Genomic DNA, 16,155 nt, shown 5'->3' with positions numbered 1-16,155 from the left:
CCTTTTTCAAAACTATGAGTTTAATTTAGTGGCAAACAGGGAAAAACACTACGTAAGAGTGAAGAATATTGTGGTTGAGAAATCTGTGAAAGTACTTCGCTATTTCTTCTAAGTACTTACTAGACTGGATACTGCCGATGGACAGTTTGATGCTGAGTCAACATCAAATCTGAATTAGAATGCAAAAGTAGCTGGAAAAAAAATTGCATAATGCTGGGAAACACTTATCTGGTTGCCTACCTCTGAAACTGCCTGATGCATGAGCTTTAATGTTGGTCGCTGTGTCTTTCCATGAAAGCTTTCCTACCTGTACAAGTAAGGTTCCCTCCCACTATTATTTTTCTGTTTTCTAAATCTTAATTTAGCAGATTCTAGTGAAGAATAACATTGTGGAAAGCTGAAAGATTAGTCTATTGGATTAGTTTTAAATAATGCTGTCTACCTAAAGATGAAATTTTGCCCTCTGGTTATTGCAGATATAATTGATAGCTGCTGTCTGGATGTTGGCAAAACCCAGACATCCGCTGAGTGTCGGAAATGATGAGCTTGTGTGTAAACCAGGGGTAGGGGGTTTGTGGGTCAGGCTGTGCATTTGCACAGATGTCAGATTTCAGACTGGGAAAACCTAAAAAAAATTAACAGAAAACACAGCAGGTATGACAGGCAGTGCTGCGTGGCTGTTGCAGCTGATGACTGAGGTTACAGAAGTGCAGTCGCCTTGTCACGGGCACACAGCCGAGCGCCCGCCTGGCCGCTTGGGATCTGGGCTGTGGAGGTCGTTTCAAACAAAACCGTTAGTTATTGCAAGTTCTGTGTACTGAAGCTATACAGCTTATGTATGGTAAACGGAGGCAAAGAAATATTTTGTAAGTAAATGCAGAGTTGTTTGTTATAATTTTACTTTAAGGAGTCTCCGTCGCTACAAGGTACCTCCCTACAGAGTCCATGTGTGGGTTGTCTTCCGCCCATGAGGCGGCTGCTGTGTTTGCGGACTCGATGTGCCTCCGAATTGCCAGTCACATTTTAAAATAGAGGTCGCAGGGAGAAAGAGGTGGCTGAGAATTTAGTGCAACTCTCAAGGCTTCCTGGGAAGACTCAGTTCCTGGGACTGCAGGGCTGGATTGCTCAGGGCAGGTGTTCGACTGTACTCTGTGTTCTGCTGCAACCAGCTTGTCATGTTAAGAGCAATGAATAAGAATATCCGAAATGAAGAAGCCCTCCCTTCGAAATCCTTTCAGTGCAGAAGTTCGGCCCGTTGTGTGGGGCCGGGGGTAGCTGCAGCTGTGTGCAGCGGATGTGTAGCTTGCTGCGTCGGACATGGCTGCGGTTGGTTGTCTTTGGGCAGAACCGTATTGCGTTTTGTGCTGGCAGTTTCCAGCACAGATGCTCTGAAGATGTGAATTCCAAGTGAACTGTGCGTACACTGTCTTCTGTTGGTGGGGGCTGGTAAGCAGCGTTGATGTGGAAAATACTTTAGCAACTGTTACACATTCAGATATAAAAGCGGATGCAAGTTAAGAGAATGAAGTGTGTAATTCCACGTGTGAGTGTGTAAGTCAACTGCAACAGGATCATTGCTCCAAATTTCCGGGATTTATTAAAAGGAGAAGTCTGCATGGTGTTGAATATATGACAGATGCAGTCTGTCTTCTCTGCAGCTACTTCAGGATCTTTATTTCTATGGAATTATCCTGGACCAATTTTTGGTACAAGGCCTTATTATGAACTCCTCTCCCAAAGGCTTGCTCTGGGAGACAACAAAAACCCAGCAGTTGCTCAGAAAATACTGGGGCAGAAAAGCAGCTACCTGCAAAATGAATTTTTAATTGCTGGTAGAATGGATAAACACAAAATGAGATTTGCTGCTCCTGAAGTGTCTTTCCCTACTTTTTGCTAGGAGCTCAGTACGGATGGCACTTCGCAGGCTGTCTGGTTATCCGTTGGGCTGTGACCCTGACTGGCGGCCTCTAAACTTACAAAAATACTGGCTGAAGTGGCTGCTTAGTACCAGTTGTTCATGTAAGAGATTTCTGGATTGTATTTGTTTAATTAAGACATGTAATGAAGAGATCTTTTTAAAGTGTGATTCTCATGAAAAGTGGTGTAGGCGCATGAGTAACTCCAGCCTGTGCTTAGTTCAGGAAAAAGCTAGTGCTTGGAAAAAGCATAATCTTAAAAGCTGTGGTTTAAGGCCTCTACAAAGTAGGTGTGGCTCTGACTAGCAACAGGTTCTCAAGTCTCTTCACCCTGTCCCCCATTTGCACAGGAGGGGACGTGTTCCATTTCTTGATGGAGCGCTTCAAGTTTTAATTGACTCGCGAATAGCTAATGGGGAGATGGATGTTCACGAAGGCTGACTCGGTATCGAGACAAGCGCTGCCCCTCGTTGTTCTCTGTGGCCTCTGGGGACAGGTGAAGGCTTCTCCAGACAGGGACTGAGAGCAGGGTCCTGCCTTCAGATGCTCTGAATTACCTCTGGGAGAGTGTTCCTCTCAAGTATATTCGCTTGTGGATTATATTTTGGGAGACTGTCATCACTGCTCATCACTTGTGAAAATCAGGCTGTTTGTTCCACTCTGTTTTTCCTATGTGTTAACTACTGCTATATCTTTAACATATATTAAAGACAAATTCCTATTTGAAGCGCTCTGTCTCTGAAGGAAGAAGTGGCAAAGTTGCTATTTTATTGTTAGTCGTGTTTTAATGACTTAATGTTTTAGGTTAAAGATCTTAATGTTTAAGGAAAATATTTTGTTGTCTTTCTTTAATAAAACAATATTCACATAATCATAATATTCCTCTTTCTTCAGCTGAAGGGATCAGAGCTGGAAATTACACTCGTCAGAGGTGGTTTGTGTCAGTGCATTGGTCCAGCCTGTGCCTACGTCAACCTCAAAGTTTGTGTTAATGGGACAGAGCAAGGTAGGAATGTACCAGGTTTGATGTGTCAATGATGGTGTCACAAGACTGTTCGGAAAATGATGTGATGAATTTTGGTGTCATAAATTCGTTTGAAAGATACTGCAAACTACCTTCCAATAGTAGCTTTAAATAATTCTTGAACATAAGTTTATTGAAAGCGGAACCACGTGTTGTCCAATGAAAAGCTGAGCGTGGCGGTGATGTTAAAGGTATTGCAAGGTTGAGTTATGTATTAAAAGGAGAGAAAAGTAAACGCACTCTGTGGAAATTTTACAGTTTGTGTCAAAGTAAGCGTGCCACGTTTAACACTTACAAAGCTGCTTTCTGAATAATAACGGACGTAACTGTGTAGCTGGTGAACATCTCAGAGGGCACACAGTCCTTCAGGTTTTAATCAATATAATACTGGATTATAGTTCAGTGACACAAAAATTTGCTTTGTTAATAAAAACAAGTATAACTTTCATACTCTAAATCTGAAGTACCCTTGAGTCCATTTCCTTGGGTTTTTTCCTCTTTCTTACTAAAATGTCTGGAAGTGCAGTGCTGTCAGCTTTAAATTAGTTTAGGAACTCGCTGGAAGGAATTAGAAAAAATCATTAGAAGATCCTTGAAGCTTGGATATTGCTTCCAAACTGCATTTTAATTTCTTAATTTTGGTTTTAGATGGTGTGTTGCTGCTGGAGAATCCCAAAGGAGATAATACCTTGAACTTCATTGGATTTGTAGATGCCGTCTCCTGCATTTTTGGTCTGAAAAATTCAAAACTGACTGTTTTTAATGGAAAGACAGGTAAATGGAGTATGACGAGAAAAAGTGAAAGTCTTTCTAGCAGCAGCTAGGAGCTCTTTACTGTATAATTATTTACTGCATAATTTTTCTGTATGTAAACAAAACTGACAAGAAAATGTGTAAGGAAATACTCTTATAGTGCTTAGCTTATGAGGCTGTGTTTATAGTCACATCAGAATGTTTCCAAAAGCTGCTGCTAAATGATGCTTATCACTTCTGTTATCTTATTTCCATTGCAGTTTTCATAAGGACAAAATCTGATTTATTTCAGAAAGTGTTTCCATCGGATCCAGGTTATGCTGTATATTGGTGGCGAGCTGCCATCAGCTTTTGCATGCTTTTTTCCCCCTAATGCCTCAGTAGGCAGGGTGAGAACTTAAGCTGAATGCAAACTGCTATCTGTAGAGGAAAAAAAGTTGCTTTTTCACCTTAGAGAAACTTGAGGATCTCTGCATTTCTTCTTTTTAGAAAAATCTATCTAACATTTTTGCAGCTTGAACTTTGCCTCTGTTAAGGCATGAGAATGTAATATGTCTTCTATGGATTATACATAGACTTACAGGCTGTATCATAGTCTGCTTCGTTACTAAGTTAACAGAGCTGAAACAGAAAAAACATTGTGAAAGATGTTGCAGTTAGGGGCCGGGAGACCCTGCCAGCAAACTGGCACTCTTTCTCCTGAGACGAAGATGCTGGGGTTTTTGTTTACATGTGGTATTTCACTACATCAGAAAAAGTTACAACTTAAAAATCAGCACACTGAGAACAAGATTACACTAATAACTTAATGCTTCTTTAGTGACTGAGTACAGCAAGTAGAGCACTTAACAGTGGTCACGCCGTGGTGTGACCTCAGAGATGTTTCAACAGTGATAGTGAACTCTGTGTCCTTAGTGTTATTTACAGGCACATCCTGACATTCAAACTTTGTCTGTTTCCGTTCCGTTCATCCTAAGTCTAAAATGAGTGACAAAGACATGAAAAAATACTGCAAAAATGGTAACTGGAGAGCTACAGAAACTTTTGCTAGTGTGTTTTTGTAGAGATATTACAGCAGCAACCCCTGCAGGGGAGGTCATTGGGGTGGCTGCTGTGAAAGGCTGTGTTTGGGTGCCCACAGAACTGTAGGGATCACCAGTGTATGTCTGCCTGTGACATCAGCAGGGGAATAGTCTTGTCTGTAATGTCAGTGTTACCATCTCTGTCTTTAGTTTTCTTACTTGTCTTTTCCTAAAAGTGTTTTTTTTTTTTTTTGGGGGGGGGGGCGGGTGTCATATCTGATGTAATCCATTACCTTACAGTAATAAAACCTCTCTCCAAGTTGTGCTCAATTGAACGGAATAGTTCTGTCATATAAAATGGTTATTCTTTGCTTTCAGTTATAGGTAATTTCTAGGAAACTTTGGATCTCTTAGTATCTTTCTCGGGTTTCAGTTACATTTTAAAGGAGGAAAGAGTTTTCCTTGAAATCATTTTCCAAATACTAGTGGTATACTTCATAGCAGTGTGGTGTGTGCCTGCAGAGGTGGGTATGTACTGGTACAATTAATTACCATCATAGATACTAAGAGATGATCTGCAGAAGGCTGGGAAAGTTGGGAAACTCTCATCTCATTAAGATTATAAGCAGTTTGACTGCTTCATTGGTTTGTCTTGTGCCACTAACAGGACAAAAGGATGCAGCATAGATCTATCAATGCTGAATTACTAAAGGAAGTGGTAAAGAAATCTGTTTTCCCTCTTCCTCAGAGGTTCTTTTCTGCTGTGGTAACGAAGGTGGCTTTGTTTCTCTCCTTCCCGTGTCACACTGGCTGTGTAGGTGTCATTTTGGGACTTACCGTCTTGGTGTGCTGGTTTTAAACTTTTAGTCTCTGTCGGTGGTCTGAGCAGAGTGGGGGTTTTTTCCCTGCCTGCCTATTAAAAGCATGGAAGTTCCCTTGGAAAATGGAATTATTGAATTCACTTTTGTTGCACTTCAGCAGAGATCTCGAGAAAGTATTGATCAGCAGAAGATACGGCCCCCTGAGGAGTCAGGGTTGAAGGCATGGACAAAGAAAATGGCTCTGGAAGATGTTGGAGAATAGAACTGAAATTCCTGACGTTTAGTTTGGATACAATCCCCTTGCTTTACCTGCCCAACCTTCGCGCGGGTAATTTTAGGTGACTCCAGGGTCTCTGTAGGCGGGGCAGGGATCAGTGTCGGCCACTCTGAGAGGAATTGCAAAGAAGGCTCATGCACTCCGGACAAAACGTTGCTGAATAGTTCCCATGTGCGTTAATTACATTGTGACCCAGTAAAACCATATTTCTGGCTCCTTATTTTCCTTCCTGTGGTTTTTAGGGCTGTCCACTTTACTTGCAGTAATTTATTATCTTGTTTTCAAATTGTAATGAAGATTTACTTAGGGTTGTGTAATGGCACAAAGTCAGGCAGTCCTTGTATTAAGGCAGGCTGAGACATGTCATGTTGCCGTTTTTCAGTGCAACACTGAAGTAATGGGATAAACATTTCCTCCCCAACAGTGTATCCATGTATTTTGAGTAACTGCACAAACACTGAGCAAGGCTCTGGGATTTGGACTGACCTTCAGAAACAGGGAATAGAATTTGACTGTTTTTACATTAAACAAAAAAACCCAAAATTTAAAGGAAAGAGGCTGAGCTTAAGTCAGATGGTAGAAACGGGTGTCTATGATTTTGCTTTTGCTCTAGATTACTGAAAAGCTGAAAACTTTCTAAACTTATCGGGAATGCTTTTTGGCTTGCACTTGGCTTTTGTGGAAGTAGCCCATATTGAAAAAGACCTATTGGAAAAAAATTCGTTTATCCTTATGGGAATAAATGAAGTGTAAATAATGTAGGGCTTGAAGAGGATTCAAGGCAAGGTTGAGGCAAAAAGCCCCTTACAAACGTCATAATCTTCCAGATGGCTAACTTTTGAAAATTCTATGCTTAGCACTGTTTTCTGAACAAGAGTACAAACAGGTATATTTTTTTAATCTTTAATTTTTAAAACGTCACGAGGCTGTAAGGCACCTTAGGAAAACATTACCGCTTAAATCTCAGCTGCAGGGAGATCTGACTTTAAAAGCAATTTTAATATTGATGAGCACTTGTAATAGTTGCTTGTTTTCAAGGGTATTGTTATATATGAAAAAATTATCCATTGCTTTCTTTTTCTTGCTCCTATTAGAGGGTTATATGAACTGACTCCACTGACAGCGCTATACATGAGCTGTTCCTTGTGAGAATGTCAGCAGTCCTGTAATGCAAAACGCTAGGTCTGTTAAAGGTACGAACTGCCGCTGCTGTAGCTCGTGCCCTGCGTGGATCTGCACAGACCCGGCAGCTGGGCGCCGTCAGACCCGGCGGTGCCTGCGCCCGGTGTCACTCGCTCAGTGAAGCACCCGCCTGCTGTCGCTCTCCCACCCGTGACCCGGGAACTGGATGTAAGTGGCAGGCGGTGTTCCCTAGTGTGACCCTAAAGCAGCACCTCCAGCTGACGCCCTTTCCATGACTAAATCTTGTTAATTCCTCTCCACTTTAATTTGTTTTCCTGCTTTCCTGTAAGTAAAACCAAACCAGAAGCCCCCTGCTGTGCTTGAGCAGGTGCCTTGCACCTCAGGTGTGCTAGAGCAGTGCTTGGGTGGCGGGGGGATGGCCACTGTCATAGTAAAATCTTCATTCTTGAAAACTGAATTTTAGAAGCAGCAGTGTGGTTTTGCCTTTTCCTTTAAAGCTTTTTATATATGTGTGTGTATGTATGTCCTGAGATCTAGTTCAATTACTAAATGTGTATATGAAAAGATAAATATATATACACACACATATATGTAAAAGAGATAGCATTTTTGAGTCTTGGATGCAGTCTGAGGTCTTCATCTTTTCTTAGGGCAGTCTGATAAGCCTTCCCCATTTCAAGGGGCAGAAGTGGTACTTTTAAATTTAAAATTTAAATTTAAATCCCACTTCAGTTTTGGTTGTTGGTTTTGCTTTGGGGTGTGGTGTGTTCCCCCCCCACCCCGAGTCTGGGCTGTAAGCATGAAGGGTTCCTGAGTGCTCACACCCCAGTTGTTACCTACGCAATTGAGTTTGAGCTTTGTATTTGAACTAAACCTTTCAAATGTGAACTCAGTATGAACTGTCCTAACAACAAATATTTGGAGATACTTATGCTTCTTGTTCCTTCTGAGTACTGGAAATTTGTTAATGAGCAATAGGTCTTGTGAATTAATATGCACATTAAATGAGGGACCAACCAACCTCCTACGTATTTCTGCCCAGCAGCTGTGATATTCAGGGTAGACCAGAAGGGATGGGTATCCCGCCTCAGTTTTGGGTGTTGGTTTTGCTTTGGGGTGGGTTTTTTTTCCAGAATCTGGTTTGTAAGCATGGGAAGGGTTCCTGTGCATCGTGCTTTGATGTTCTGTGGTGGTTGGCAAAATTTTGAGAGCTTGTAGCCTGTGATTACTTTTCACCTTTTTAGAAGTTTTGTCTTGTTTCGGGGTTTTCTGGGGCTGGGGTTTTTGGTTTGGGTTGGGCTTTGTGGCGTGTTTTTTGTTTGTTTGGTTTTGGTTTGGTTTTAATTTTTAAGTTTATAAACAACCCTGGGAAAAGGAGTGCCACTTCTGCCCCTTGAAATTCATGCAGATGAACTGATGGAAAATAATCTTCGTAAAGCTTAGGTTCCGTGACACATGAGCAGGGCTGATACAGTATGAAAACATGTTGGAAAGAGATGACAGATGTGCCTGTTGTGTGTTTATAGGCATTGCACAGTTCTAACAAGAAATTAAATGTATTCATTCTTCCTTGATTTTGTCTTTGGAATTCTTTTGTAGCTGCAAAAGCTTTGTAGCAGAGTGTGATGTTATTTCTCTGTATCTTCAGTGTTGTGGCTATCGGCAGCCTTTTTTATTTTACCTGTGTGATAGGCTCCTGTGGGCAGTGCAGAACGCAGCCCTACATGTTTCATTTGCATTACAGAAACCTCATTAGCATCTCATCCAAGTGCTTTCAGGATGCTGGTGTTACTTCTAAAATCCTTTGAGACCTGGGTCCTATTTTGGGTCTGATCTTCCACCATTTTCTAAATATGTATAGCTGGAGGCATCTGCTGAATCATCAGCTGCTGTTGACATTAAACACAAATACTAATGCAGAGGGCATTATTCATGAGCTAACCAGCCACTGATTTACGTTTATTGTCATCTGGAGTTTAACGAGGGAAGTATCCTGCTGTTGCATAGTAACACGTATCCAGTGCTGCTTCAGCTAGGGGAGCCAGGGTACAGGCAAAGACCATAGGTCTTCATTTAATGAGAGAAATTGTTGGCTTAATTGAATAACTTCTTGCTTGTTTTAAGTTGTTTAACTGTGTTTATTGCATTATTAAACTAGTTGTGTATTTATATGCATAAGAAGTGTTATGTAGGGGGGAATTTCCATGGCAGGCAAAGTGCTCTGTTAAGAAAACATTTCTGCACAAATTCTGTTTTTCAGAATTGAGAAATGCTCTTTCTTGAGGAAGGAATCGTGAGGAGGGAAACACTTCCACAGTGGAATGAATAGTTAGAAAGGCTTGTTGTCAGCTAATCGAGGGAGAGCTGGGCCTCGGCTTCCCTGTAATGGCCTGACTGGTCTCATTTTGTGTTTCAGAACTGATAAACAAAACTGACTTGCTGAGTCTCAGCGGAAAGACTCTACATGTGACAACAGGGTCAGCACCTCCTCTGATCAGCTCTGCTGATGCTCTGCTCTGTCAGTATATCAACTTGCAGCTAATGAATGCAAAACCACAAGGTATGTAGGATGCTGATCTCCTCGTTTACAGGCTGAGCTTTTTGTGATAGAAGCTTTGGACACCATCCACTTACCGATGAATAAGTATGTGTGTTTCAATTGGTAGATGGTGATTTTGGTTTTTGTTTTCCTAGTATTTGCTTTCTAATAAACACAGTGTTTATATTTAGCTCTTCTCCCTCTTTTCATAAAAGAAAAATGTGCCCGTTTGAGATAAAGGACAGCATTTAAACATGAGCCTGTAGCATCGTTTTCCCACTTCTGACCATCAGCTGACCTGTGCAGCTAATTTTAAAAGGATGAGTCTAAAACTGACCAAAAATTAATAAGGATCCATCTTTTTACCAAGACATTGTAAGCGGCCTGTGAAACGTTTCTTAGTGCTATTTAACAGCCAAATGAATTGTATTATTAACCTGATCTGGAGTACTGATACCTGTATGTAATTGTTTCACAGCTGCTAATCTTATAATTTGTACTCTGAAATGTCCCATGGGAACACTGCGTTGTTAGTGACTTGCTCTTAATCTCTGCCCTGCTGTGAGTCCTTCCCGGACTGTCCATGTGGAATCTTACTGACACTACCGGGAACCTACCTGGGCCAAAAATGTGTTTTTAACTGGGAATTTGATCATCAGAGGCTGCTTTGTGAGCTGCTGTAATTCTTAGTGGTTCGTGTGTCCTGTTGAAACATTTCATGTTATCCTGTTGACCCAGGTAAAGAATTCTGCAAAGTTTTCTGTTGTTTTCCCAGCCGTCAATAATCACTTATACTTCTGATTCTATAATTCATTAACTTTAGTGAATCTCTAGGTTGGTATTGGTTTCTTCAGTATTAAGAAATAGAGATGAAATGGAAGAAGAAATCCCAAATTTCAGTTTAACAAGATACGTGAAATAATGCCATGCCTCATGAGTAGTGATTCAGCTGTTTTTCTTGTTCAGAATGTCGGAAAGGAACAGTGGGAACTCTTCTAATGGAAAACCCTGTTGGTCAGAACGGATTAACGTACCAAGGCCTTCTACATGAAACAGCAAAAGTCTTTGGCCTCAGAAGCAGGAGGCTAAAATTGTTCCTGGATGAAGCACAAACTCAGGGTAAGCACAAACTTTTGGTTTGCTTGTCCAAGGTTACTTGGAAGTTCTTGTTGAGGGGCAGCTAACGTAGCCTGAGCTCTAGTTTAATTACTAAATGCACGCTGTTTACACATTGGTTTCTAATTTTGCCCAGTAATTCAATATTTATTCAAGAAGATCCTTTAAGCACACACATTGATTTAGAAGTTCAAGCTCTAATGCATTCCTTTCAGGAAATGGCCAACACAAGTTCTGTAAAAGTTTCTTCCTTTTGAAATAGAAAAGTCAGTCAGCGATGCAAATGGTGGTGACGTGCTGCTGTGACTAAGCAGAGAGTGAATCTCCTCCTGGAAGTGAGTTGAGTGCGTCTAAAGTGTGGATATTTTTGGAACCTGTTCAAATTGTTCCTGGAACGTTTATATTGTTGCAGATACTGTTTTTCCTTTGTTTTGGAGAATGGCAGTGGGTGGAAAAGTGTATCAGATCTATTTTGGAGTGGTATGAGTAGGGTACGGCAGCTGCAGTTCATTCAGAATACCTGGGAAGTAGGAAGCTTTGTCACATAGTCACGTATCTGAAATGTTACAGAATCTTCTGAAACCAGAGACAGATGGTGAGGCTTAGAAACAAAAATCTGATTCATGAGAAAGATAAGACTAAGGCTGTAGCCACCTGTAGTGCTAAAAAGTTGGACCTGAGAAAGATCTGGGACTTTGTTGGCCAGGAAGAATGGATTTGAAACTATATGGTAAAAACAAAACCAAACAAAAACCCAAATAAACCCCCCCAAAACAACAAGAAGCTTATTTCTGTGTATTCAGGAAAATTCAGCTCTTCAGATGAAATGACACAAAGGATTCTGTCTCCAGTTTATTGCAGTGTCATGATTCACAAGCTGTTTGGGAGGGAGACATGACACTTAACCTTGGCTTATCCATGAGGTTACCTGTCCAGAAGTTAGCCACCTTGTTTAAACTAGTTATCTTAATCCTCAGATGGGGTGAATTTCCTCGGGAGGTGCCCGTTAGCTGAGGGGACAGTGCAGCTCTCCGGTGTAGCTGGCTGGAGGTGGGCTCGCTTAGCTGTGCGCCTGGGCTGGGGGGATTCCGGCAGGACGGGTTAGAATCAGAGCAAGTGTGGGGGGGTGGGGGTGTTGTGGATTTTTGATGTGGTTTTTTTTTTGTTTCATGTGACCTGAACTCTGTTTATTCAAAAGCCATTTTTGTAAGTAAAATGGATCACAAATATTGATGATACCTTCTAGTGATAGTTTGAGGTAATGCTAAAAATAATGTGCTGAACGGTGTTAAACACAGAGCTGGAGACTGTAGTGTTTAGAAACAGCACAAGGGGCAAGAACCAGGTATATCAAGCATACTTCATTTGCATAAACAAAAACTGTATTTATGTGTGAAACCTTGCTGACTAGGAATTTAGCCATTCAGAAGCAAATGATACTACACATACGTCTTTTTTGGTTTCTGTCATTGTTACTGGGCAAAAGGAGTTTACAGCAGCGTATGGTTTAGTTTAAATACTAAAATAACTATTAAATAAAACGTTTGAGCTTTGAAAGAGCGAAGTAACTGACAAAACAGGAAAATGTATAGCCTTAAGTCTCAGTTTAAGTAAGGATTTTTAAAATGCCTTTGCCTAAAAGGGAAAAGAGTTGCATCACTATAACATACTTGTCGTATGAATTCTCTAGAACTATTTAAACTTTAAATAAAGTGTATAAAGTGACACTTCACAATGATGTGAAAGATCAGATTTGCTAACCTTTCAAAGGCTAAAACAACTGGTTTGGTCTTTTTTGGACTTGGAACGTAGAGAACTTGGTCCTGGAGGTTTATTTGTGTTCCTAACACATGCTTATGCCATATAGCTGTGCTTCTGCTATCTCAGATGTAGTTCTCACCATGCAGCTCTCTTAATAACATTTTTTTAAATTGTATAAACACTGAAATGGTTGTTCTTTATCTTCAGATCTCTTTATGTGATAAGTGCTGCATATAAAACAAATATTTTGATGCCTCTGAAAAACGTTAGGTCAGTTAATGTTTATGTGTATTGTTGCAACTTTGTAATCCCCTATTCATCTTTTCATCAATACATTTCAAGGTCCTACCTTCAAAACATAACAAGTTCAGTTTGAGTACTGTGTTTATGGTTTATTCTAAAACTTAAGAAATATTTGTTAACCATTTGAAACTTTTGATGAAAATAACCTGTGATGTGGAAGGGTGATGCCTGTTATATATATATATGCGTGTGTGTGTGTTTTGTTTTGTTTTTTTTTTTAAAAAAGTCACTTTGTAGAAAATGAGTTACCAGTTTTGAAAACTTTATTTTTATAAGTGCAGGTACCATGCGGTTGGGAGTCTGCTCTCTGCTGCACAAAAGCTTGTCAGCTTTTCAGAAATGAATGTGGTGTTGTCCCCCCCCCCCCTTTGCAATATTGGAAAAGCATTTGATAAATGTCAAAGTGGTGAGCGTTGCTTATTCATGAGAATGAAACATGAGTGGCAGATTCAGACACGCGTTTGGGCTGAAGGCAATATTTTTTCATGTGCTAACTTCAAAGCCTTCCTTTGGAGAAATTGGCACAGAAAGGAGAATGTCCTTACATTTTGTTGATAATTCATTTCCAATTTCTACAAGTAATTATTGTGATAAATACTGTTGAAAACAGTAGCTTCACAAAATTCCTAATTTTTCAGGATTTTAAAAATAACTAATTAAAAAAAGACTTTGAGACCAAGTTCATAGTTTGTTTGGCTGCTTCTGCTGACTGAAATAGCTTTTTAACATACTGATGTAACAACGTGATGGGGAGGGAAGGAAGGTTAGTGAGGGAATAAAGCCCTAATTGCTGAATTCGATTATACCTCTACTCTTCTAGCTCTGTAGATGGGTATTCAGCTGCTTAAAGCAGAGCACTGCACTGGAAGAGAATTCCTTAAAAACACTGCCATCATGATCCATAAGGGCTGCTTAATTCTTTAATTAATAGATGGCTTTTAAACTTCGATGCAGACTGTATCTGCTCAGTCTGAAAATGAGCTACCTTTCAAAGAAGGATGGGAGCCTTAATGTTAGGAGGAGCGTGCATACAGGGAAACAGAACTCCTTGCTGCCATTTCTAGAATCACTTTTCACTTGTACATCATGTACTGAAAACTGAACTGCTTTTACATTATCCCCATGGATGCACTTCACAACTTGCTCCCCCCGCACACACTTGCTGCCTGGCCCCTCTCAGCTCGAGGCGAGCCCAAGCTGGAGCAGCGTGAATATCAGACGTCAGTTCTGTGATCTGGTGCAGCGCACTACAAAATTGTTTCTACTGAAAAGACACCCAGCCATTCTGAATGTTATGAATCTGTCACTTGTGCTAGCACTAATGCCAGAATTTAAAATTATCTTTTATTTGCTTGCGTTCTCTGTAGGGATTCTAGTGTGCAGAGTAACAGCGTAACCCCCGATATTCTTTTGCTTTGGTTTCACTGGTGTATTTGTGGTTTCTTTGAAGTTTCTTTTCACTTTGAAGTTTCACAGTAAAGAGGCCTCTGGTATATGTGTTATGAAGATTGCTTTTTGTTCCAAAGCTGTACCTCCCAGTATTCAAAACTATCTGCTCTGTTACTGGGGTAGTTCACTACAGCTGACGGGTGTTGGGAAGCATTGAGCTAGTGAGCATCTAGCTCCTCGGGACAGCGCTCTGTAAGGTGGCAAGGGTGGTGACAGAGATCTCCGGGTCTTGCCAACTTTGCAGGTGATTTTTTTCTGTAGCCACAAAGTACGATAGTATTTCATAAATAATTATAAACCCTGAATCCGCCTGTTGGAAATATGCTACGTCCTTAAAAGAGGTTTGTTGGTGAGACTTTGTCCTATTACTGTTCTGAATGATGTGCACGTAGCTATGAAAAGGCTTAAGGAATCCATGTGGTGTGGTATGATATTCTTTAAGCATACTCAACAAGATTACAGTGTAGTTTTTCAGCCGATACTACAACAATCCTTGCTGTATGTATGAAACTCAAGTTAATGTATGCATGTTCTTGTTGCTGTTCTCCTTCACACGTGTGGTGTTTTATATTCTGTCCCAGATGGGAGGTTAGAGGAGGTGGATCTCTGTGTGGCCGTTCCTCCGCAGTGTTTACAGGGGACTCTGGGTTTCGGTGCATTGTGCTGTATTGTTGATGTTGCCTTCAGTTCATTGCGTTATCAAGTAATTTTCTGAACTAGATACTATTCTGTGTGGATGTGAAGCTGGGAGCTGGGGGCTGACATAGGCTTGCAAAAAATTATGCTTTGTAACCTAGAACAAGGTCTTCAGCTCTTGCAGCGGCAATCCTGATGTGTGGTGTCCCTTCCCTTAATGCACCGTGCTTCCAGAGTCCCGTCTGGAGCTGAGCAGTTTCTGTCCTAGCCCCGTTTTGATCAAATTAGCAGAACTGTCTGAATACGGAAAAAAAAAAAAAAGGTGTAAGTAGAAAAGTAAGCAAGAGCACTAACTGTGTTCTGTTTCTCTTGTTTTCTTGGTTCAGAGATCACAAAGGACATCTCCATGAAGAACTTGAACATGAAGACTGTGTATGTTCGTGTTATACCCACCACAGCTGAATGTTGAGAACTCCAGTTTTTTTGAATAAGACCATGTAGACTTTTTTCCCATAAAAAATGAAGTCAAATTAAGTTAGTATGCTTTTAGATTAACATCCAAGTTGTGTATGATACTTTTAACATCTCAGATTGCACACAGGATGTTTTCTACCAGTGCATGTCTAATATGCTGCTCTTTGGTTCCAAATACAATGTATTTTCATTGTTATCTTATGAGACTGTAAAAGCTGTTCAGTAAAATGTCACAACTCCTTAACCTTAGATATCTATGCAGTAATTCGCCTGAAAGAATGGGACTTGTACCTCAGTGATGCTGTTCTCTGCCTGTCCTTTATGCAGAGGGCGTCTTTGATTTTCTAAACCATGGGTTACCTACAAGGCTATATGATATATGTGTATATATATATGCATATATATGTATATACACCCCCCCCATGTTAACAGTAGCTTTGAAACTTATTTAAGGGTTACCCGGATCTGTTCATTCGTACCAGCTGGATTTTCATCACGTGTGTGGCTGTTGATTTAAAATACTCCCCAGTTTCAATAATAGAACAATAAATCTGCTTCATCTCCAAACACTTGTTTCCCTGAGTTGAAAGTATGTTGCTTTCTTGCATTTTCTAAAGAAGGTAACACTCAGCACACCATACACATCAGGAAAACCGAGAGAAACTTCAAAGCTGAAAATGTCCATACTGAATGCCAGTGACTGTTTGAGTTGTGATACTGACAGGTGTTAGGGATTTTGGGGGAGGGTTGTTCACTTTGGTTTCAGGTTTAAAAGCAGTTTTAGATTGAAATTAGTATTGGGGTTTTAGCTTTTACAATAGTCATAGAACTTGCCAAATGTTTCAGTTTTAACTTGTGTATCTGTAGGCAAGTGAAATAACAGGCAACATTGTTTCAGTTTTAGGATGTTTTTTGACTTCA

General features: G+C 40.5%; 1 protein-coding gene across 2 annotated transcripts in view; it reads left to right on the top strand.

Annotated features, from left to right (window-relative positions):
• Nucleotides 1–15,798, top strand: part of IARS1 (isoleucyl-tRNA synthetase 1) — a 112,320-nt gene extending 96,522 nt beyond the window's left edge. For both annotated transcript variants that reach the window (XM_040592501.1, XM_040592502.1), the window contains exons 31-35: nt 2,811–2,922; nt 3,589–3,714; nt 9,373–9,516; nt 10,462–10,614; nt 15,147–15,798. In XM_040592501.1, coding sequence (XP_040448435.1) covers nt 2,811–2,922; nt 3,589–3,714; nt 9,373–9,516; nt 10,462–10,614; nt 15,147–15,229 — 618 coding nt within the window. In that variant the 3' untranslated portion in view covers nt 15,230–15,798. The remainder of the gene's footprint in view (nt 1–2,810; nt 2,923–3,588; nt 3,715–9,372; nt 9,517–10,461; nt 10,615–15,146) is intronic.
• Nucleotides 15,799–16,155: the final 357 nt, after the last annotated feature.

This window comes from Falco naumanni, chromosome 4 (assembly GCF_017639655.2).
Source record: "Falco naumanni isolate bFalNau1 chromosome 4, bFalNau1.pat, whole genome shotgun sequence".
Lineage (NCBI taxonomy): Eukaryota > Metazoa > Chordata > Aves > Falconiformes > Falconidae > Falco > Falco naumanni.
This window is presented reverse-complemented; position numbering and strand designations above follow the sequence as displayed.